Source organism: Pseudonaja textilis, chromosome 6, assembly GCF_049901715.1.
Source record: "Pseudonaja textilis isolate UNSWEBS1 chromosome 6, rPseTex1.2, whole genome shotgun sequence".
NCBI lineage: Eukaryota > Metazoa > Chordata > Lepidosauria > Squamata > Elapidae > Pseudonaja > Pseudonaja textilis.
This window is the reverse complement of record NC_141995.1, coordinates 26,353,639-26,376,084: the sequence shown is the minus strand read 5'-3', so window position 1 is coordinate 26,376,084 and position 22,446 is coordinate 26,353,639. Positions and strand designations below refer to the sequence as shown.

At 38.0% G+C, this 22,446-nt stretch overlaps 1 protein-coding gene across 1 annotated transcript in view; it reads right to left on the bottom strand.

The window, feature by feature from the left end:
- Positions 1–22,446, bottom strand: part of MAML3 (mastermind like transcriptional coactivator 3) — a 306,291-nt gene that overhangs the window by 114,389 nt on the left and 169,456 nt on the right. Inside the window, exon 2 of the mRNA XM_026698065.2 lies at positions 14,150–15,688. Within this exon, the coding sequence (XP_026553850.1) occupies positions 14,150–15,688 (1,539 nt within the window). The remainder of the gene's footprint in view (positions 1–14,149; positions 15,689–22,446) is intronic.

Below are 22,446 nucleotides of genomic sequence, written 5' to 3'. Positions count from 1 at the left end.
TATAATACTCCATCAACATATTAAAGTGATTACATCTAGATGGGAAAGCTCAAAACCTTAACTAAACTGCCTAAGACTGACTTCTATTGATAACCCAATAGACGATGACATTGCACATTATCTATAGATTCTATCTGTATATCAAAAATCCATCAGTCAGAAAGTTATATGAACTAAGCCTAAAAAGATTGCAGCAAGCAAACAATGAGATTTATCAGTTCACTGGGGCTAATAGTGAATAGCTTACTAGCTAACAGTGAAATATATACATACTTAAATATAACAGAATATGATTTCCAGCCCACTACTGAATTTCCTACGATGTAGGACTGTTTTCAGTATATGACCTGGACACACAAGATTCTCAAGCACTGTGGGATTTTATGCATGTCATCACAGTGTTTCTTGCTGGACAGCATTGCTCACTAATGCACTGATAAGGTGTTCTGTTTGCTTAATATTGAAGGACAGTACATCTCTAGTGAACATTACACTAGGGCTAAGGGTGCAGTTAGCTGTCAGAAGAAACAAGGCCAAATGTTAATTTCAATTAAATGAAAGCACTGTCCTTTAAAGAAACCACTTCTCAAAAATAATGCATTATGATTCAGACACTAGTTAGTACACCAAGCAACTACACTGTGAAAGGAAATCAGCAAAACTGTAAGATACATTAAATTATGCCATAAAGTGTATATCCAATTCCAAAATCTGGATAATTCACCTATAATTATAAAGGAACCATCCTTACATTATTGTTAGAGACAACAAAAGCGATAGGATGGCACATAGTTGAATATTCATTAATGCAAGATATCAAGTTTTCACAGTCTCTTCAAAAGGACATTTGACATATCAGATATTGCAGAGTCAAGATTAAGTGGCTGTCTCAAAGACTAGGATTTCAGAGAGTTAAATGTTCTCTTTAGCTGCTTGTAGGTAACAAGTATGCATGAATAAAAGAAAATAAACATTGTATATAGCACACATACTTCTATAAGTACTTTTTTTTTACTTTGATACATTATGCACCTAAGGCATTTTTAACTATGGTTATTTACCCAATATAAATCTGTGCAATGTTGTGTATCATTAACCCAATGCTTAACCTTCCTCTCTAAAATCGCACACTACTTTTATTCCACCTGTTAAATCCATACTAGTAAAGCTATAGAATTTCAGAGGACCATGGGGAAGGGTGAAAGAATTACTATAGGAAGAAAGAGTGGCAAGGGAAATTTAAATAACATCTAGTCTGGAGCCGTAATCAAGCACACCCCTCATTTTAAAATTAACACTTTATTTTTTTCCAGCAGAAGGCAGTGCTGAGTTCTTTCAAAGTTGGCTTGTTTTCCTGGGCTTTTTCAGGCTTAGTTTGCAAACTAACCCAGTTGGGGGCTCTTCTCAGTGAGACACACAAGTCTGCATACATCTCTCCTACCACATGCAGAACTAATACGGCTTCATTCCTTCCTGTGGTGTTTTATGCATTCAAATAACTTCTACTTTTTCAATAGAACTTTGAGAGCATTGTTACTGCTATATCTACTTTACAATTGCTGATCTTGAGATGTCACTAGGCTTTTGTCAGTTGTAATTATGTTATGTTTATTGTTATTGTTCAAAAATATAATATAAACTTAACTAAGCACCTAACATCCCTTGTATATATGGTAATATATGATTTTTGTTTACTTTTATCACAGTCTATTATGAAAAATCATCATGCCCTGCCATATATCATGTGGCTGGAAAAAAGCAGTCCAACTTGCAGGTTGCACACAGATCATATTCTTACTTTGTTTGACAATTTTCCAACAAATGCTAAAAACAGAAAAAACTAGCTGAGTTAAACTGTTGGTACATAAAATCAAATATTGACAATGTTTGTCAGCATAATTATTTTTCCTTTCCTGACATTTTCCCCACAAGTGCAGGTTTTGCTTTTTCAGCTAACCGGGTGTTGATCCATTAGTTGTGATAGGAATTACTTCTTTTCACCATATATATTTTTGTCCAAGAGTTTGGAGCTGGTATTTTTGCATGGAAAGAATATGCTGTATCACTGCACTCTCCTCCATAGTTTCCATAACAGTTCTAGGATAGAACTTGCTTTTGTTATTTTATTAGAGTTTGTAAAAAAAAAAAAGTGGCATACTCATTTTTAGCCTTTAAAAAACAGTGAAAACCTTTAGAAGTTTCCTCTTTGTAATCAACTACCAGAATTTGTCAAGTACATCTATTAGTGCTTTATTTCCAGTAGGCAAGTCACAGTTCCCATTATCATGCAAATAAATGAATTAATAGATTCCTACAAATGATCCATCAAAAGAAAATTCCTTCAATAGGGTGTGGGGAGAAACTCAAGCTATAAACTAGTGTACTGCCTCTTCATTCTTCTTATCTTTTTTTCTGAGAGAGTCATGTTTCAGCAAGGAACAGCAGAAAAATTACCGCCATTCCATACAAAACACTTCCAAAAATAGGACAAAACCATTTTCTCCAGCTGATATAACATAACAATTATATTTTTAATAGTTCTTTACCTAGAATTGCGTTCGATTTGGCATCTTGTTTGTCCATTGATTTTTATCTCAAATTCAGAGCCAATTGGTAGTTTTCTAATCAGTTATACCTCATATTCAACCGTACTATCTACTCTATCCATGTATTTCCCAATTTCCAGTTTGGGATTATATTTATCACATAAGATCTATATTCAGATGAAGATTTGGGGGATCAGTGCCCTCTCTCTTTTCTTTGTGCCTCCTGGCCTGTTGTGTTGGACTGAAGTAGAGTCTTACTAAAAGAGCAATCATAACCCCCTTTTTAAATGAAAAGCTAAAGACTCTTCTATTCAACCTTTGCAAATTCTGTAAGTCCTGCCCCTGAATATCACTGACAACTACTGTCCCTTAAGAAGAAAGGGTCAGTAGTTGTACAAGCTATGAATTGCTCAGCAGTCCTATCATTTATCCTAGATGAGGCAGAGATAAAGATCAAATGGAGCTCCTTTTTGCTCAAAGGGCCTAGATGAGTTCAAATGTTCTAAAAATGTACTACATACTGAAACTATACTGTTACTACAGAATCAGTAAATTTTGTTATGTGTTTGAATGCACATCTTACAAGAATGTGGAAGCACAAGAAGCACAAAAATGTGGACACAAAACCTACTGCATGTGTTCTGAAGAAAACTTCATATGCCATTTCCCCCCAGTTGTGTTTTTAACACAGCCCTTTAACCAGTTCTAGCCCATCTATGAGAATCATCTATTGAATTGCAGAAGTTGAATCATATCATCATTTGAAAATTTTTTGAAGGATCTAGATTAGATTCCTATGATTGTGTAACAATCTTTTTTTTTTTAGTAAAAATATTGACAACAAACTGAAATGAAAAATCTGAGACACATCTGGGTTTTCATGCATAGATATAAAAGCCAGAGTTATTCTTTCCTTATTCATACACAAGTATAATTTCCTAGGCCTTATTTTACTCTTATTACTGAACATCATGGCTGTAAATATTATATTTAATTGGATTTAACAATTTAATCAGAGCACACATTTTTTGAAAGGGGGGGGGCTTTTCAAAACACTGACTTCAGTTGATTCATAGCCAAAATCACTACAGTAACCTTACGAGGTTTCAGTTCACAGCGCAGGAAAAACAAGACAACTGTCTGAAACTAAAGTTCTACATCCCAAAGTCACCCAATGGAATACCTGGCAACAGGCTGAAATACTTTCTTACAACGTATAATTAACTTACATGTTTCATTACAGAGTGTGATGATGGATCAGCCAATTTAAGTGGCTTAGAAACAGGTTCAAATAAATTAATGGAAGATAATTATCAATAGCTATTAACCATCATAATTAAAATAAAACTTTCATTGTTGGAGGAATATGCATATGATTAGGAGATTTGCAAACAAAGAATAGGAAAAAGATTGATACCTTGACTGTAGTTCAGCCAGAATGAAAACATGAACAGTTAAATGAATTAAATAAAACAATTTTTGGAAACTGACTAAGGAGAGAACAACCTAGAACCAAGGAGAACTTTCCTAACAGTGAGAACAATTAATCAATGTAACAGCTTGCCTTCAGAAGCTGTCAGTGCTCCACCACTGATGGCTTCCAAAACCTATCCTATTCTACCCTACCCTACTTATCTTATCCTGAATTTTTTAATCCAAACTTCTTTGATTTAACTATGTCCATCTAAATATCTAAAGCAAGTTAGAATATTTATTTACCAGAGTTATGGTAAATTCATGGTTTGATTCTATGGTGGATAGAAAAACCTATATTTTTGTAACCACAGCAAAAGATCTGTCTTAGATCTGGGGAGAATTTCTGTCAGGTGTGAAAAAAGCCCTCAATCACATTTTAGAAACTATGCATATACATACATACATACACACACACACATACTTACATACACATATACATGTATCCACTTTTTATGAAAATATGCAGAACATACACTGAAAATGAGTTATACATATTTGTGATGTAAAATAAAAATGCTACAAAATAGTTTCTCATTGTATTCTTGTTATTTATCCTTCTCTCCCACATATTTCTAATTTCAAATAATGCAACTATATTTTCTATAACCTTTAGAATAGCAGCATACTCATAACCATGAGGTTAAAGTCTTTGTTTTATTATACACTGCTCAAAAAAATAAAGGGAACACAAAAATAAGACATCCTAGATCTGAATGAATGAAATATTCTTATTAAATACTTTGTTCATTACATAGTTGAATGTGCTAACAACAAGATCACACAAAAATTATCAATGGAAATCAAATTTAGCAATCTATGGAGGTCTGGATTTGGAGTTACACTCAAAATTAAAGTGGAAAAAACACTACAGGCTGATCCAACTTTGATGTAATGTCCTTAAAACAACTCAAAATGAGGCTCAGTAGTGTGTGTGGCCTCCACGTGCCTGTATGACCTCCCTACAATGCCTGGGCATGCTCCTGATGAGGTCTCCTGAGGGACCTCCTCCCACACCTGGACTAAAGCATCCCCCAACTCCTGGACAGTCTGTGGTGAAACGTGGTGTTGCTGGATGGAGCGAGACATGATATCCCAGATGTGCTCAATTGGATTCAGGTTTGGGGAACGGGCGGGCCAGTCCATAGCATCAATGCCTTCGTCTTACAGGAACTGCTGACACACTCCAGCCACATGAGGTCTAGCACTGTTGTGCATTAGGAGGAACCCAGGGCCAACTGCACCAGCATGTGGTCTCACAAGGTGTCTGAGGATCTCATCTCGGTACCTAATGGCAGTCAGGCGACCTCTGGCGAGCACATGGAGGGCTGTGCAGCCCCCTAAAGAAATGCCACCCCACACCATTACTGACCCACTGCCAAACCGGTCATGCTGGAGGATGTTGCAGGTAGCAGAACGTTCTCCATGGCGTCTCCAGACCCTGTCACGTCTGTCACATGTGCTCAGTGTGAACCTGCTTTCATTTGTGAGGAGCACAGGGTGCCAGTGGTGAATTTGCCAATCTTGGTGTTCTCTGGCAAATGCCAAACGTCCTGCATGGTGTTGGGCTGTAAGCACAACCCCTACCTGTGGACGTCAGACCCTCATACCACCCTCATGGAGTCTGTTTCTGTCTGTTTGAGCAGCCACAAATGCACATTTGTGGCCCGCTGGAGGTCATTTTGAAGGGCTCTGGCAGTGCTCCTCCTGTCCCTCCTTGCACAAAGGCGGAGGTAGTGGTCCTGATGCTGGGTTGTTGCCCTCCTACGGCCTCCTCCACGTCTCCTGATGTACTGGCCTGTCTCCTGGTAGCGCCTCCATGCTCTGGACACTACACTGACAGACACAGCACACCTTCTTGCCACAGCTTGCATTGATGTGCCATCCTGGATGAGCTGCACTACCTGAGCCACTTGTGTGGGTTGTAGACTCCGTCTCATGCTACCACTAGAGTGAAAGCACCGCCAGCATTCAAAAGTGACCAAACCATCAGCCAGAAAGCATAGGAACTGAGAAGTGGTCTGTGGTCACCACCTGCAGAACCACTCCTTTATTGGGGATGTCTCGCTAACTGCCTGTGCTTTCCACCTGTTTATTCCATTTGCACAACAGCATGTGAAATTGATTGTCAATCAGTGTTGCTACCTAAGTGGACAGTTTGATTTCACAGAAGTGTGATTGACTTGGAGTTATATTGTGTTGTTTAAGTGTTCCCTTTATTTTTTGAGCAGTGTATTTTTTTTCAACTACAGGGAATTTTATTTTGCTTTTCTCTCTCTTTCTCTTCTCTGTTTCCCTTCTTTCTACACTCATGGACCCTTGACAACATTTTCTATTCTCACTTTCAGTTTTTTCACACAAGTTTTATTCTGTTGCATCCATTTTTCTTGTACATGTCATGCCCCTGGTGGAGACTGACTCTGAGGGAGAAGAGGAACACCCGACAGGGAATGGAATTGTGGCTCCGGAGGTTGTGGAGGAGGCTGGGGAGGGCGGAGGCTGGCTGAGCAGTTAGAGGAGGACCCAGGCTGATCCCCTATCCATCCAAGGGTACACAGGAAAAATCTCCTCGGGAGGAGAGGGCCTTGATCCTCTTCATGGGTTGCAAGTGTGAGAACTGAATAAGAGTTTGGACCTGCTTACTGACAAACGCTGGAAACAAAGCGTGTTTTATTTTGGTCTGAAGTTATATTGGTTGGTGTCCTTCCAACAGACTGTGCCTTGTTATCTCCTTGAATTTGGTAAATACTTCTCTTGTTCCATTGTGGACATTTTGTCATTGTAGTTTGTTTGGTTTTTTTAATTTCACCTATATCTGCTCATTAAATTTGGACTGTATTGCTTTCTTTTGAAGACTATTTTTGAGTACGTTTTATCTCCAACTATTATTGAACAATGGGGCCAAATTGGAGGCATTAAAGGACATTTATTTAAGTTTTGGATTTTGTTATGTTTGTGTTACACTCTGGGTCATCACAGTATATTTATACTGAAGAAATCAAACATATTACCATTACTTATCCCTGCAAAGGTAAAATTAGATCATGCCACTATCTAACTTTAGATGCAGTATCACTTTTAAAGTTTCCTTCACAGATAGGGAATAATACAATTCACTCACAATTGAAATTCTAGAATTGTACTTGGACCAGATATTTTCAAGTTTGAAATAAAAATATCAGCACTGCATATTCTATTGCACTACATACTCTATTTCACATGTTGAATCAGGTCAATTAAAAATGTAATTGTGGCACTCACATAACATGCTAACTGGGTTAGTTTTTATTGTGTGAATATGTGAACTTTAGTATTTATGAGAATCTACTGTATTTGTTGATTTAGGAATTAATATATTTTGTAAGCTTAAAAAATGGCATAATTCACTAACAAAATCAAATGTTACTTTGTCAGCTACATTGCCTCTGCTACTAGACGTTCATTTGTCTCTCCTATTATAATACTGAACCTTTCCTTGCTCTGGATTTTGCAGCTCATTATGTTTTCTTCTTTCCAGTGAACCTAAACCAAAGAAACTTTACTAAATTATCTCTCAAATATGCTTATAATTTCACTTGACTACTCTAGTTCCTTTTTAATTGTGTTTCCATACAAATCCTTTTATAACACTTGGAAATCACACAATTGCTATTGTACTATTCAGGGCTTTTACTATTCTAGAGAACATCTGTATATTACATACAGGAAATGTTAGAATATAATTCTATGTTCATTGGTAAAATGTGGGAGACAAACTGTGTTCCAGGTGCCTTCAGACAGGAGATTCCTAGCTCTTACAATGAAAAAGAAACATGCTTGTAGCTGTTCCACATTTTAGTTGTAATAGATTTGACAGAAACTGATAGGAAGGATATACATTATATCTGGACTATTTTATTTATAAACTTCCATAATAAACCAAGATAATTCTTAATCTGTTTTGTATAAACATATCTTCAATGTGAGATATCACAGAAGATAAACTAAGTTACAAGCAAAAGAAGATTTGATAGCTGTATTCATAGGGTATGCAGTTTAGAAGTTGTATTCTCTGAAGAAGAAACGTGTCTGCAATCAAAAATATTAATTACATCAATGGTATACACCAGTGATGGCGAACCTTTTCGGCACTGAGTGCTGAAAAGTGAGTGCACGGTTTGCACGCACACATATGTTGGGGACATGACCTGGAAGAGAAGCTGCTCATTGGGCATATACACACTAGAAAATTAACTTCTGGTTTGCAGCAACCACATGCACACCAGCCAGCTGGTCTTCCAGTTACTGGCATGCATACACGCACAATGATCAGCTGTCCCGTGCGCATGGGCACAACAGAAACTGGAAGACCAGCTATTCTAGTTTCCGGCACTGCCGCATGCACAAAGGACAGTCAATTGTCACACACGCTTGCGCGCCAGAAACCCGGAAGAGGAACGGGAGACACCGCATGTGCTAGCCGACATGGCTCTGTGGGCCACTTTGGGCACGCATGCTATAGGTTTGCAATCACGGGTATATACTTATGGTAGCTCTGACCTACAGGGTGATTACAGTACAGCACTATTCTATTAGTGACAATGTGTAGACTATTATAACAGGGCAGAGAAACAGAAAATGTGCTCCATTTTCCCTTGTACTTTCCCATGTAAAACATCTGTTTTGTATTCTTGTACATAGCATAGCTTAGCAGAGCTTTAGATTTTTAAATCAAATCTCTGAACTTCCTCCCTCCCCCACTTCTGCTCTTACTTACTTGTTTTCTTCAAATATAGACTAGCTCAAGAGTGTTATCTCTTTCTTGTAGAAGTACTTGCTAATTCCAAGGACAGCCACCTGTGGCAGGGAGGATATTGCTGTAGCTGTCTCATGTAAACTTTTGCTAGATAAGCAAAAATGAAAACAGTAAGTATCCTTATTTAGAAGTATTGCAACAGAATGTTACAAACATTTTGAAACCCATCTTAGGGATGAACTTCAATGTAGTTCTCTGATGCCTGGTAAATATGTTGAATCCTAGTCTGTATGTTGGCTCAGGAATTCTGGGAATTGAAGTTCACATATCTTAAAGTTGCTGAGGTTGAGAAACATTGCCGTTGTCTCTCATGAGGCAGGGTTCTCAACAGTTGGAAAAATATGATTGTTTATTTGACATTCACAATCTTTTATTCAATGCTGCCTTTTTTGTTTCCTCGTCTCTGGATATTTCTGTATTCGTTTGTATTATTCCTTGTTATAAAGTGTTACTGTTTTGCTCTGCTCTGCTCAATAAATCTTTGAACCTTCTACCTTCATGTTTATGTTCACCATTTCAAGCAGACCTACCACCCATAATTTGTTCTGGCAAGAAACAACAATAATAGACAACTCAAGTTCAATAGCAGCCCCGTTGTTTCAACATCCATGTGCCAATATATATGGGTCTTTAGAGTGTTCAAGATATTCTATACACCAATATTTTTCAGCATGCTTTCTATCAAAGCATTGGTTAAGCAGTTGTAAGGAACATGATTCCTTGTTTTCTAGTATTTATTTTAAAAAACAAATTACAATTATAAAATTTGTCTGATATCATTAGAATAGAAGAGGGAGTAAGTAACACTCAAAACATTCAAGTGTATATCTTATATGGGTTACATTTCTAACAGAATTGGTAGCAGATATTTGGCAAAGCAAATAGTACTTACTTTAGGCTTTTAAGCTAGGAAATGAGTCATGACCACTGCACTCCAGAGAAATTGTATTCAGTCGAAGATTATACAAATTCCACTGGTTGCTGGGCATGGAGAAATTCTGCAGATTTCTTAGTTTTTCTCCCTAGACCTCCAATTTAACACTCTGCCAGTTGTCTAATTACTCCTATTCATGTTGAGCTGTATGTATGGATTTCTCTCCAGCTACACACACCTTTCTTTTTTTAGTATAATTAATGAAGCTCATCAAAGTCTGGAAAACAAGCTGGAACATCAACTACATTCTGAGATATAACATGAAGGTTATGAGCTACTAATCTCCTTGCAGGATGTTCATGTAGCCAACATATTTACACAGTGATTTAAGTGCCACATTGCAACAGTTAGATTAGAAATAAATAGGGAAAAGTGTTTATACAATTTTCTATGGTCTGATTAATCTCTGAATTAATAGTTTTATATGAGAGTTCCTATGTGGTACTCAGAGAAAAATATTTCATTACCCATAAGAGGAAAGCGTGAAAGCAGACACATCCCATCTTCAGAATTTACTTTTTTTACTTCCACATAAACAATGGTTTGTTTTGTTCTCTCTGCATTAATGTTCTTTCCAGAATCTCATGACTTTGTCCCTAAAACCAAATCCATACAAGATTCTTTCTGCTCCTTTCTTTTCACACTAACACTTCAACCTTAGAAAGAAAAAAACAGAAGCAGAAATATAAATTTAAGAACAATCATGTTGTCCAGGCTTTCCTGTTATTGATGGTGAAATGTTTTTCTCAGAATACTACATGGAGTGCTACAGAATTGGCAAAGCCCATCATGTTTGTGGGAATAGATACAAGTTAATAAAATTTGACAAATGAAGTATTGTACATACTTTCCTCCATAAATAAGGCTCCTTATCCTTCCTTCTATACATCTGCACAGCTGTCATACCATTGAAGCTAGATTAAGTTAATGCTAAGGCAGCAGTCCACAAACCGTGGGCCATAATGCACTACCAGGCCATGGGCTGTTCGAAACCAGGCTGTGGGAGAGATGGGCAAGTATGTGCTGTGCTAGAAACAATTCCAAAAAGAAGCCCATTCTTTACTACTACTACTACTACTACTACTACTACTACTACTACTACTACTACTACTACCACCACCACCACCACCACTACCATCATCATCCAAAGAATAAAACCAAGGAAAAATACTCTGGCTATCCTTGATTCCCTTTTCTTGAGGCTGAAAAAAAAAAGTCAGACAGAGAAGGTCAGAATCTCTGTAATTCTATGTTATCAGACGATCTTTTCCCATCATTGTGAAGAACAATTATTCTTGACTGCTCTGGAGGTCAATTAACAAACATTTTTCAGGAAAGCAGCAAGAAAAAGAAGGGGAAATACATTCCATATGGATGGCTACTGTTTTACCTTTCCCACCTAATTCATTTTTTAATCGGTATGCCTCTAAATTGGCCTACTGGGACTGCAAAGAACTTTCTATACAGAGTAGAAAGATTAGATTTCTATTAGGTTAGGTCATTTGAAGGTTAAAAGATATAGGGTTTTATTAGGTACAGATATGGGTATTTTTCTGCAACTGGGACAATTTTTTGCATTTTGATACCATGGGGTGTGGGTGTGTGTATGCCATTACACACACACACACACACACACACACACACACACAATTTGTCAGTGCAATGATAAAGCTATTGTATAGTCTACAATGATGGAACCTCTAAGAACAGTGTTTCCGAATTTCCTGTTCTCCAAATATGTTAAGAAAGAACATGACAAGATTTGCAATGGTGACCTGATAATATATTTTATTGTACTTGCTGAGAATTCTAAGACCCCAATAAATCTAAAAGGATGGTGATTGGAGAAAGTTGGTTTGGAAGATGAGTAGAGGAACTAATTGTTGGGGAATTAGCGAGAGTCTAAAAGAGGTAATAGTTTATGATGTTCTATATTACATATACTCTGCAACTCTGTACTGTTTTATAGTACATGCACTCTGTTTCTCAACCTTGGTAATGCGTGGACTTCAACTCCCAGAATTCTGTAGTCTCCTGGCTGGGGTTGAAGTCCATACATATTAAAGTGACTGAGATAGAGTAACACTGTTCTACATGAACTGAGACCATTATTAAACTCAGGAAGAAGGGATTGGGTAATTGGGTTAATCAGGGACATAAAGCTTATACTTTATGTAATAAAAAGAAAGAGCTAGATAATGATATCACCATGTATTTCAATCCAGATTTAAAGTAAGCATTTCATGTATTCGATTTTTCTACAGATAAACAAAGACTATTGTTCTTTGCATCAACTCCTATTTGAAAGACCACAGTTTTATTCCATTAGTGAATATCTAAACTGTTTTTAAAACTTTCAATATTTCAATATTTTTAAAGGTGACAGAATCAAGCTGAATAACAGTCTGATAACAGCCTAAAAAACTATGTGAAAAACATTTATACAATGATATTTCAATGCACAATTTGCTATATTCTGTGGCAAAATGGAACTATAATCCCATTGTTGCTGTTAAATAAACAAGCAAATATTAAAATGGCCTAAAATATTAAAAAGCAAATATTAAAAAGCCTAAAAAACTATGTGAAAAACATTTATACAATGATATTTCAATGCACAATTTACTATATTCTGTGGCAAAATGAAACTATAATCCCATTGTTGCTGTTAAATAAACAAGCAAATATTAAAATGGTTATTTGTTCATTCCTTTATCATATTTCTACACCACCTATCTCACCTAAGTGACTCAGGGCAGTTTACAATAACAAAAAATCATAAGATCAAAGCATAAATAAAACAGAATTAAAAACAGAATTAAAAAGTTAGGGTTACTATATTAAAAGTTAAAGGTGGAGAGAACATTCTCGTGATACCATTTCCAAGGTTGCATATCACTCTTTGATTCCCATGCTAATTGGCAAAGCCAGGTCTTAACAATCTTTTTGAAGGCCAGAAGAGAAGGCATTCACCTCAATTCTGGAGGTAAGGTGTTCCGATGGGCAACAGCAGAGAAGGTTCTCTTCTTAAATCCCACCAGTCAAAATTTTTAAATCAATGGGATCTGCAATATACCGACTCCGCCTGAATAAATGGGATGGGACAATGTAACTGGGATGAGATGGTTTATCAGGTAACAACTTTCCTTAAGAGGGGAAGAGGGAGACCGAACAAAAATGAAGAGTGGTAGGGTCCAGTGATGACTTCTTGAGAAGAGGACACACCAGCTGTCCTGAAATATCCTCTCACTAAGGCCACATTAACAATCACTAGATCCACCTGCATGTCATCTCCTTAGCAACCTCTACCTGCCAGAAGGATGGAACCAAATCCAAGGCGGCTACACGTATAATCCTAAGAACCATATCCACTTTTCTCAGGTACAACAGAATTAAACTTTCCCAGGTAATTGGGCAAGAAATTCCCAAGGTATCTCCAATGGACTTGCTTCATGTTTGGTCTGTAATTGAGAATGGATTTGAGTGATTCTATCCACTAGGTGCACTGAAAATTCTTCAGCTCAACTCTGAAGATGAACCTCAGAATCCTCTTTACTCAAAAGGTAATAGACTACCCTAAACAGGGCCACTGGATGGCACTTTGCAGATGCAGGAATAGCATACAAAAACTGACATTTCTTCACTCTTAAGGCTATGAGGTAATTCTTAATAGTTGCTCTAACTTATAATCAATCAAATTCATCCCTTATCTTCCTCCATTGAGGAACATATTGAATCCTCTTCGTCTCTTTTTAAATGAAAATGTTCTGGCTGATCTGGAGTTGGTTGGATGACGTCTGTTCAAACCCATTGATTTCACATTCAAAATGGCACCAGTAATATATGGCTTTACCAAACTATAACAACCATATATTCTGAACAATAAACACATCAAATATTACATCAAAAACACATTATCAAAACACATTACATTTTATCAATTTTTCTTGTACTGTTATTATTGCAGGATAATTCATGGTCATTTGTAACCAAAAGCTGAAGTTCATTTATACATATGTTAACCTCCATAGCTAATTCTTTGTCATGAATTAGGTAATTATTTCATTTATTATATAAATTGTATATGGTAGTTAATGGGTCACATTAAAACTATATTAGAAATCTTGGTAATTTTTGAGAATGAACTAAATATCTGGAGATGAGCATTCAAAGCTATTGCCAAAGGTTCCGTAGCTATCTACTGATATAAGTCAGACTAACTGAGGAGAAAGTTGAGTATGAGGCTTGTAGCAAATTATATGTGCACAGAAACAACTGCTGTTTTAAAAAAGGTATGGCAAATACAAAGAGGAAGTTGCAGATAGCAGTACACATTTCTATTGAATTATTCTGTTAATTCATATGACCCATTCACAGAGAACATTCTCTGTCCACACTTACCTGACCTAGAGATGGAAGAGTTCCATAAGCTACTGGCTGGTTCATCATTCCTTTCTGCTTCAAAATAAGTATGCGCTTCTGCTCCTCACTCAAAGGTGTCATTTGAGCCTGAATTGGTGGCTGTTGGGGAATCTGTTGCTGTTGTTGCTGGATATATGGCATCATAGGACTCTTGTTGGAATTGGACATTGGTGGAGTCATCCTTTGACTAAGATCAGCATTGAAATGAGACAGAGGTTTGGTGTTGCCATAAGAAAGCATATTGCCTTGTTTGCTCAAAGAGTTTGTACCCAGATTATTGGGCTGCTGACTAATCATATTGATATGGTTTTGAGGGAGGTAGTTATTTATTATAGTCTTTTGTGAGTTGTTTGCCGTGGGAGGCACTGCAGGATTTTGGTTGTTAAAGGCTTGGGGGTACATCATCGGGCTATTTGGTTTATCTGTACTGAAAGGTCCTCCATAAGGACTAGATGGAGGCCCCACTGGTGACCAGCTAGATACTTGGTTTGGATGCTGTGGTGGGGGTGGCTGCTGCTGCTGCTGCTGCTGTTTCTGCTGCATCAGCTTAGCCCGCTGCTGCTGCTGGGCTGCCATCTGCTTCAACTGCTCAGCTGGAGACAAGTCAGTGCTAGTCACAGTTACTTGGCTAGGCCCTGGGCCTGCTGTTGTCACTGTTGTTGGATTCATGTGGAAACTACTGCCTGGTCGTGACTGAGTTTGGTTTGAGGGATGTGCTTGGTTGGGAGTCTGAGGGGACTGAACCACACAGTTTGCTAGTGAACTATCCAGGCTTGGAGGCGGAGGACCATTAGAGACTGAAGGGAGGCTGGAACCTGTAGGGATATTTGAAAATGGAGGCCCTGATGATGATGGTCTTACTTGGGGAGAGCCTGTTGGTAAGTGAGCAAATGGAGAATGACATGGATCACTTTTAACACTGGCAGTCTCCTGAATCTCAGTGGCTGGTCTCGGAAATTCAGGTTCCTTTTTCTCTTCAAAGTCTTCATTGAATAAATCTTGTATATCATCTTCTGGAACAGTGTTAGCTAGCTCATCTATTAATTCCTGCCACTCCTGATCGTTCAGGTTAATGTCTGAAAAGAGTTTATTCTGATTGGAAAGGGATGTGTCAGAATTGTCAGTGCAGTTGGGATCATCCAAGGGCTCCTGTTTCAGTTCTTTGTTGCTGCTACTATTGTTGTGCAGAATGTTAAAACTATCTTCAAGCTCGGTACATCCATTGATTGAGAGTTTTAGGTCAGAAAGTCCACCATTTTTACCTAAGTCTTCCAGGGTACCCTCATTAATTCCACTGTTTTTCAGGGGCAAAGATGGCTTTAGGTCAAGCTGGTGAAGAGGAGAAATAGAAGACAAAGGCAAACTGTTTGGCAAACTATTGAGTCTCTCAATCCCAGGTACATCTTTCCGTATCCGCTTATTAGTTGGGGAGAAGCTTCTGTCACAGACACCATTCTGCTGTTCTCCATTGAGGGGTGAGCGTGCTCCTTCTAATTTTCTCTTCACTGTCTCTTGAAGCTTGAACAGAAAAGAAAAAGTAATTGTTTCAACATTTGTCCATTTCTATGTATCATAAATCATCATAACTGTATACAGAAAGTTATACTAATTTATTATGATTCATAAAGACTATGTTGTCTCAAAACATTCTGAGTTTAATTTCTGGACTTTAGTTAAACTTATTGGAATAATACAAAACTTTAGAGACACAACTTATTCTCACAAATGGATGTGTGAGGATTATTGCACTATTATAATTAGCTATAAGCTATTCTAACACATTAACCAGAATGAAGTGGTAGACTGGAATGAAGCTACTATTTCAATGAGTGGTCTATTTCAAACACTAAAAATGACTATATCTAGTACCAGCATACATTCTAGCCATCTCCATAATATATCCATTTGCTATTTAAGTAGGAAACTTCCAGAAAGCAGCCTTACGTGACTCTCCCACATGCTATGTAAAGAGGCACTGTTGAAAATTTCCCATTGCACTTTAATTTCAGGAGTTTTTATATCAAGGGTTTTAAAAATACACTATTATAACACCACAATTATCTGTTTTGCCACATGTTGCTAGGTGAAACCAATAAACAAAATTAAACAAATAGTCCTCAGCACAACAGTTGTTATTTGAGAAGCACTTTTCCTACTTCAGCTTGCAAGAAAATCTAGTGGTTTCTGCCAACAGACTTTCTTTTTCATTATATACACAGTTTACATCAGTTACAATATATACACCACAATGGAACATTTCCCAATATAATGCATTGAATAATCAAGGCAAGTACTTATTATATTGAATAAACTGCACAGCCAATCGTTTACTAGTAAAAATGTGCAGACCACCTCAGCCAAATTAATCTGGATGAGAAAAAACAGCTAGGATAAGGTAGGCCGTGTTGCCATTTCTCCCCAACGCAACCTGCCCTCCAGGTTTATATTGATTGTTTCTTCCCCTTTCAAATGCATGTCAGACAGAAAAGTACTTCATGGGACCTTCAGTTCAAGAGTGCGAGTTTTGTGTAACAAGTTCACTGAAACATGCAGTTCCCATCCCTTTATTTTATGTAACCCTACCATACTATCATCTGAACATTCAGTAAATTGTCAATCAATACTGTAGTGACTCTGAGCAATGTGGTAAGTGACCAGGTAATGCCCAAGAGATCACACAATTAATTTTTTATTTAAAAATATAAAATTTAATAACAGTGACAAAACTCAGAGCCCCTTTTTGATCCCCTTTGAAATGAGGACTCATCAGCATTTGGATGGCATACCTCAAGAAAATGCTAGTGCTACAGGCTTGATGAAAAAAAAAATATTATTTATTATTTTTTATTGAATTTATACACCACCCATGGCTGTTTGAGGTGACTCTGGGAAGTTTGCAATATAATAAAAAATAGAAATCTAACAACCGTTAAAAATATAGAAACAGATTAAAATTTTAAAAGATTAAATACAAAATAAATACCACAATGTTAGAGCAGAGTGGCAGTGGTGCATTCTGTCACTGCACCAACCACCTAGAGCTTACAGCTATCAGGGCCCCATGCCAACCAGCAGATCCAGATTTTAAGGCTCTTCCTAAGACCAAGAGGATGGGGACAGATCTCACCTCTGGTGGCAAGATGTTTCATGGTGCAGCATGACTTTTCTCCAGCCAAACTCCTGGGTTGATGGGACCACAATAAGCCCTTTCTGTCAGAAACGGTGGGATGGGCAAACCCCACTGGGGAAAGACAGTTCCTCTGATATTCTGGACCCATGCCATAAAGGCTTTAAAGCAGGGATGGGATCCGACTGATAGAACTAACAGTTCTGTTGCTCTGCGTCGTGCGCACACATGCGCTTTGTGTGTGCACGCACGAGTTGCGCGAGTGCTATTTACGACCTGCTGAGCTGCCCGGACAGCTGAGCAGTGCTACGTATGGGTGCGCAGTGGTTGGAAAAGCCCCTTTTTCCTGCTTTTTCAACCACAGCCGTGTCGCGCAAAGCTGCTGTGGTTGAAAAAGCAGGAAATAAAGGTCAAGTAACAGCCTGGGCAGGTGGGTGGTCCAAAAGAGCAGCTGACATAGAACCGGTTCTATATCTACTGCTCCTCAGACCTACTGGTTCTACAGAGGTGGACAGAACCAGTAGAAACACACCCCTGCTTTAAAGGTGATGGCTAACACCTTGAATTGGACCTGGAAGCAGATCAGCAGCCAGTGCAGTTTGCATAATAATGGTGTTACATGTGCCATGCCACCCTAAGTGCTTTCAGAAGTATTCGCACTGTTGCACTCGGGACCAATTGTAGTTTCTGAATACTATAGCCCTATGTAGAGTACATTATAACAATCCAAATAAGAGATGACCTGGGTAGGAGCCACTGAGCGCAAACCGGCAGCTTTAAAAAATGGTATTTTGCTGCTAATTTTAATGGAAGACTCCTAGGTTGCTGGGACCTGCAAGAAGCACAGGGTCTGTAAATAACTACAACTGCTTTAAACAAAGAAACAAGACAAGAAAACTGCACCTGTTAATTTCAAACATTCCCAGAATTCTTAGTTTTAGATTACCTACATCTTATTTTTTCTTCAGCTTTCTTTAATCTGGGACTCTTCAGGTTATTAGTAAATTACCGTAAAAACTTCCATAATCCTTCTCCAACATAACATAGAAGAAAATATATTAGGTAACACCAGGTCCTTTAATAAACTACAAAAACTGTTTTATATTACATAATACCAGGTAAAAATCACCATTTGTTGTATATAATGTCTGAAATTAATCTACAAAAATGGAAAACACTGTTATAAGTAATGTGATAGACCATAAACTTAGATTTAATGAATGCACTTTTTGCTAGAGTAGGTAAAGACACTATAAAAAGACACATTATAAGAAATAAACTTCAGTAGTCATACAAAACAACATTAAGAATTTTACAGCTCTTAATAATAATACACACACACACACACACACACACACACACACGTTCCATTTCTTAAGATATAATTTGATAAGAAAGTCTCTTGTATATGAATGTTTTCATTATTCCATAATGTGAATGCTGAGAAATTGTTTTACTCATATGTGGGCAAGCAGTTTACACTCTCATCACATTCAGGATACAGACAACTGGAAAGGAGGACACATGGGGTTGGAGGGAGATATTTTGTTTAACTTTCTTGGCATCCACAACAAAAATAGAGTGAAAAATTGCAAACAAACAGTCTTTAGGCCTACATGCAGGGATGGGCTGCTACCAGTTCTCCCCAGTTCGGGCGAACTGGTAGCTAATTTTATCATTTTTAATAGTCGGTTTGGCAAACTGGTAAATCCCGTCCCTGGCTGGGCCCGCCCACCCTGCCCCTCCCCTCCCAGGAGTCCCACGTGGCCCATTTTGGATGCCAGGTAAAGGACAGGGCCCACGCAGAGTTTTGGGAAGGATGAAAAATGGGCCTCCCAGAGGCTCCAGAAGCCCAGAAACGGACCTGTTTCCGGGCTCCAGAGGGACTCCATTTCCAGGAGGCTCGAGGAAAGCCTCCAGAGCCTGGAGAGGGAGAAAAGAAGTTCAGGAAGGTCAAAAATGGGCTCATTTCCAGCCTCCAAAGGACCTCTGGAGCCCGGGGAGGCCATTTTCACCTCCTGGAGGAAAGCCTCCCAGAGCCAGGGAGGGTGAAAATGCTCCCTCCCGCTATGGTGCAGGAGGTCAACTAGGCCACTCCCACCATGGCCACACCCACCCAGCAACCGATCAGAGAACTGGTTGCTAAATTTTTTCAAGTCCACTCCTGCCTACAAGTATATAAATTTACTTTTCCAGCATTTAGGAAGATTTTTTTTTTCATCACAGGAATGTGCTAAAGCTGTTAGGAGACCTTTAGCATGTAACTGATTAAGGTCTTGCCAATTTCAGGCAACAGGTAAGCTGCCCGGGGCACTAATCAACTAATTAAGGTCACAGAGCTGAGCTTGTTAATTTGCGGTTAGCACTTAGTAGAGAAGCGATGGGCCCTGGAGAAAACTGCTTAGGAAGAGATAACTTGTTAAGATACTCAAAAATCCACACAATATTTGATTTTAAGGCTGGATTGAGGACACGGGGACAAAAACAGGGATATGTCTTCCTTTTGCTGGACATCTGGTAATGCTATTTCAGAGACAGGGAAAAAAGTTCAGGATTTTAAAAATTATTGTTGTATGAAGCCAATATTTCATTTTTTGATATGATTAAGTTAGTTTATGTCAATTACAAAGACACAAAATTCATCTGATGATGTAAAGCAGGGGTGTCCAACCTTGGCAACTTTAAGACTTGTGGACTTCAACTTTAAGACTTGTGGACTTCAACTCACAGAATTCCTCAGCCAGCTTTGCTGGCTGAGGAATTCTGGGAGTTGAAGTCCACAAGTCTTAAAGTTGCCAAGGTTGGATACCCCTGATGTAAAGAATAAAGTACTATACTGTACTCTACTCTATTCCATTCTACTCTATTCTAAGCTTTGGTCATCATGAACAATATTGCCAGAACTACTACATTCCAAACAATATATTGAAATTAACTGGAATGAAAATATGCTGAAATTCATTGGAATCGTAGTGTCTAAAATTAATGCACAGCAATTAGCATGATTCAGTGACTTCTTAAGTTACATTTAGAGGACATTTATTGCTCCCCAAAGATAGGTAAAAGTTTAGAATAATATAATACACGTACTTTCTTAAACTTACACAATATCCTGAACTAAATGGCATAGACACTTAGAAATATGGTAAGACCACCTTTTCCTGGCCGAGAAAGTTAGATTATGGAGGACCACTAGTTTATTAGGAATTTTATTCCAAAATGTAACATCACAAACATCTAAATTTAATTTCATGTATATTTAAACTTAAATATGATTCAATGTGATATGGTGAGTCCTCGACTTGCACACAATTGGGACCAAGATTTTCAATACTAAGCAAAATGGTTGCTAAGTAAGTCAACATTTTACTATGTTTTATGCCATGGTTGTTAAACAAATCCCTGCAGTAGTTAAGTAAATCTTGTGGTTGTTAAAATTAATCCAGCTTCTCCCATTGACTTTGCTTGTCATAAGCAGTCTGGAAAGGTTGCAAATGGCAATCACATGACCCCGGAGTGCTGCAATCGTTATATATACTAGTTACCAAGTGCCTGAATTTTGATCATGGGAACATGGGAATGCTCCGACGGTAGTAAATCACTTCTTTCAATGCTGTTGTAACCTCAAATAGTTGTTAAATGAATGGTTGTAAGTCAAGGACTACCTGTACAGGTTCCTGAATTAGGCATTTAACGCTCTGCCCCTTCCGCCATTGACTGGTGGAAAAATTAAGTTATTATTTTTGGAAGTCCCCAAGGGCTCTTTTTTTTTCCTGTCTGCATGCTGCAGCCCTCCTGCCTCTGGATTGTAACTCCTATTATCAGTGCCACACTGATGTGGAATAGATAAAAATTAAAATGTATGGGGATATTTTAAAGAGTCTAAATAATCTACAGTATGTAATGCTTTCCTTCACACACGCACCCCCTACATACAGACAACCTTATGACTACCATACCCTACATATCCAGGAATAACTCATCTTAAAATTCCTGAAAGGACTGCAGTGGGCACACCGTAGAGTAACTGCTACCTAAACAAGGGACCATGTCTACAACATTTTCATCTGCTAGAAAAAAAGCTGCTGCACTTTATCCCACTAGCAGCAAGTCATTTTTCAGAAGAAATTAGACCAAGATGCCAGTTGTTATAGCAACAGTCAGAGCTACTTACACTGCCCCTCCCACCTCCTATTTGACTTTAGTGGGCAGCTATTTCAATTATGTATAGGGAGTGACCACAACGGGCTGTTTAGTGATTTTATTGCTTCTTCAAAACAAGCTCAGAGGCTGAATCTCTTTTCAGTGTTTTATCTGACCATAAAATTCAAATAGACTTTAGCATAGAGCCCCCGCTTGCTCTAAAACCTGTTGGTCAGACTGTTCATTGACAGGGGTACTCTATACAAAGCTTTCAATCTGCCTGTGTGGACAAGGCTGCTCCACTGATTTTGCTGCCCTTAAAACTAAATTCATTTCTGTTAGGAAGATAGCTCAGCAAAGACTGACCAGAGGCCCGTAATAAAAGAAGAGTCTACATGATATTTGTGGGGCAAAAAGTCAATGAATTCTGCTAAACCTAAGCTCCTAAGTGTCCTGATGCTTTGAGATTTTTGGTTTGATAATCCATTCAAGGATAGAAATATTTTGAAAGCTTTCAGACTGGCATGAGAGTGGAAAGGAGTGCAAATTTATTATATTTTTCTTTCATGAGGAATCTTAACAAATAAATATTCCTAAGAGCTCTGGTTAAGGCAAAGGTTTAAAAAAGAACAAAGAATACATCCTATGATTTAATTCTGTTAAAACATGGGTGGCTTTTATGTCATTTCAAATGAGCTGCTAAATCATTTGTGCTCAAATGAACTTACATTCTTATAGTAATAATTAAGAATTAGGATCATATAACAGGCAGGCTGAGATGTGAAGGGAGATCAGAGAGCCTCCAGTCTAAAATCTTATCCCAGCAACTGACAGTTAGATTGTATTGCTGCAGTATTGGAAATAACAGGGTAGATTCCATGTTGATTCTGGATTTTACACTGTATTAAACAATTCTATGACATAGCCAGTGAAATACCCTTTGGTTTTAACCAAAGAAAATTTTACCACCTGCATAAATAAAACAGAATATAATCTGTAGTAATGA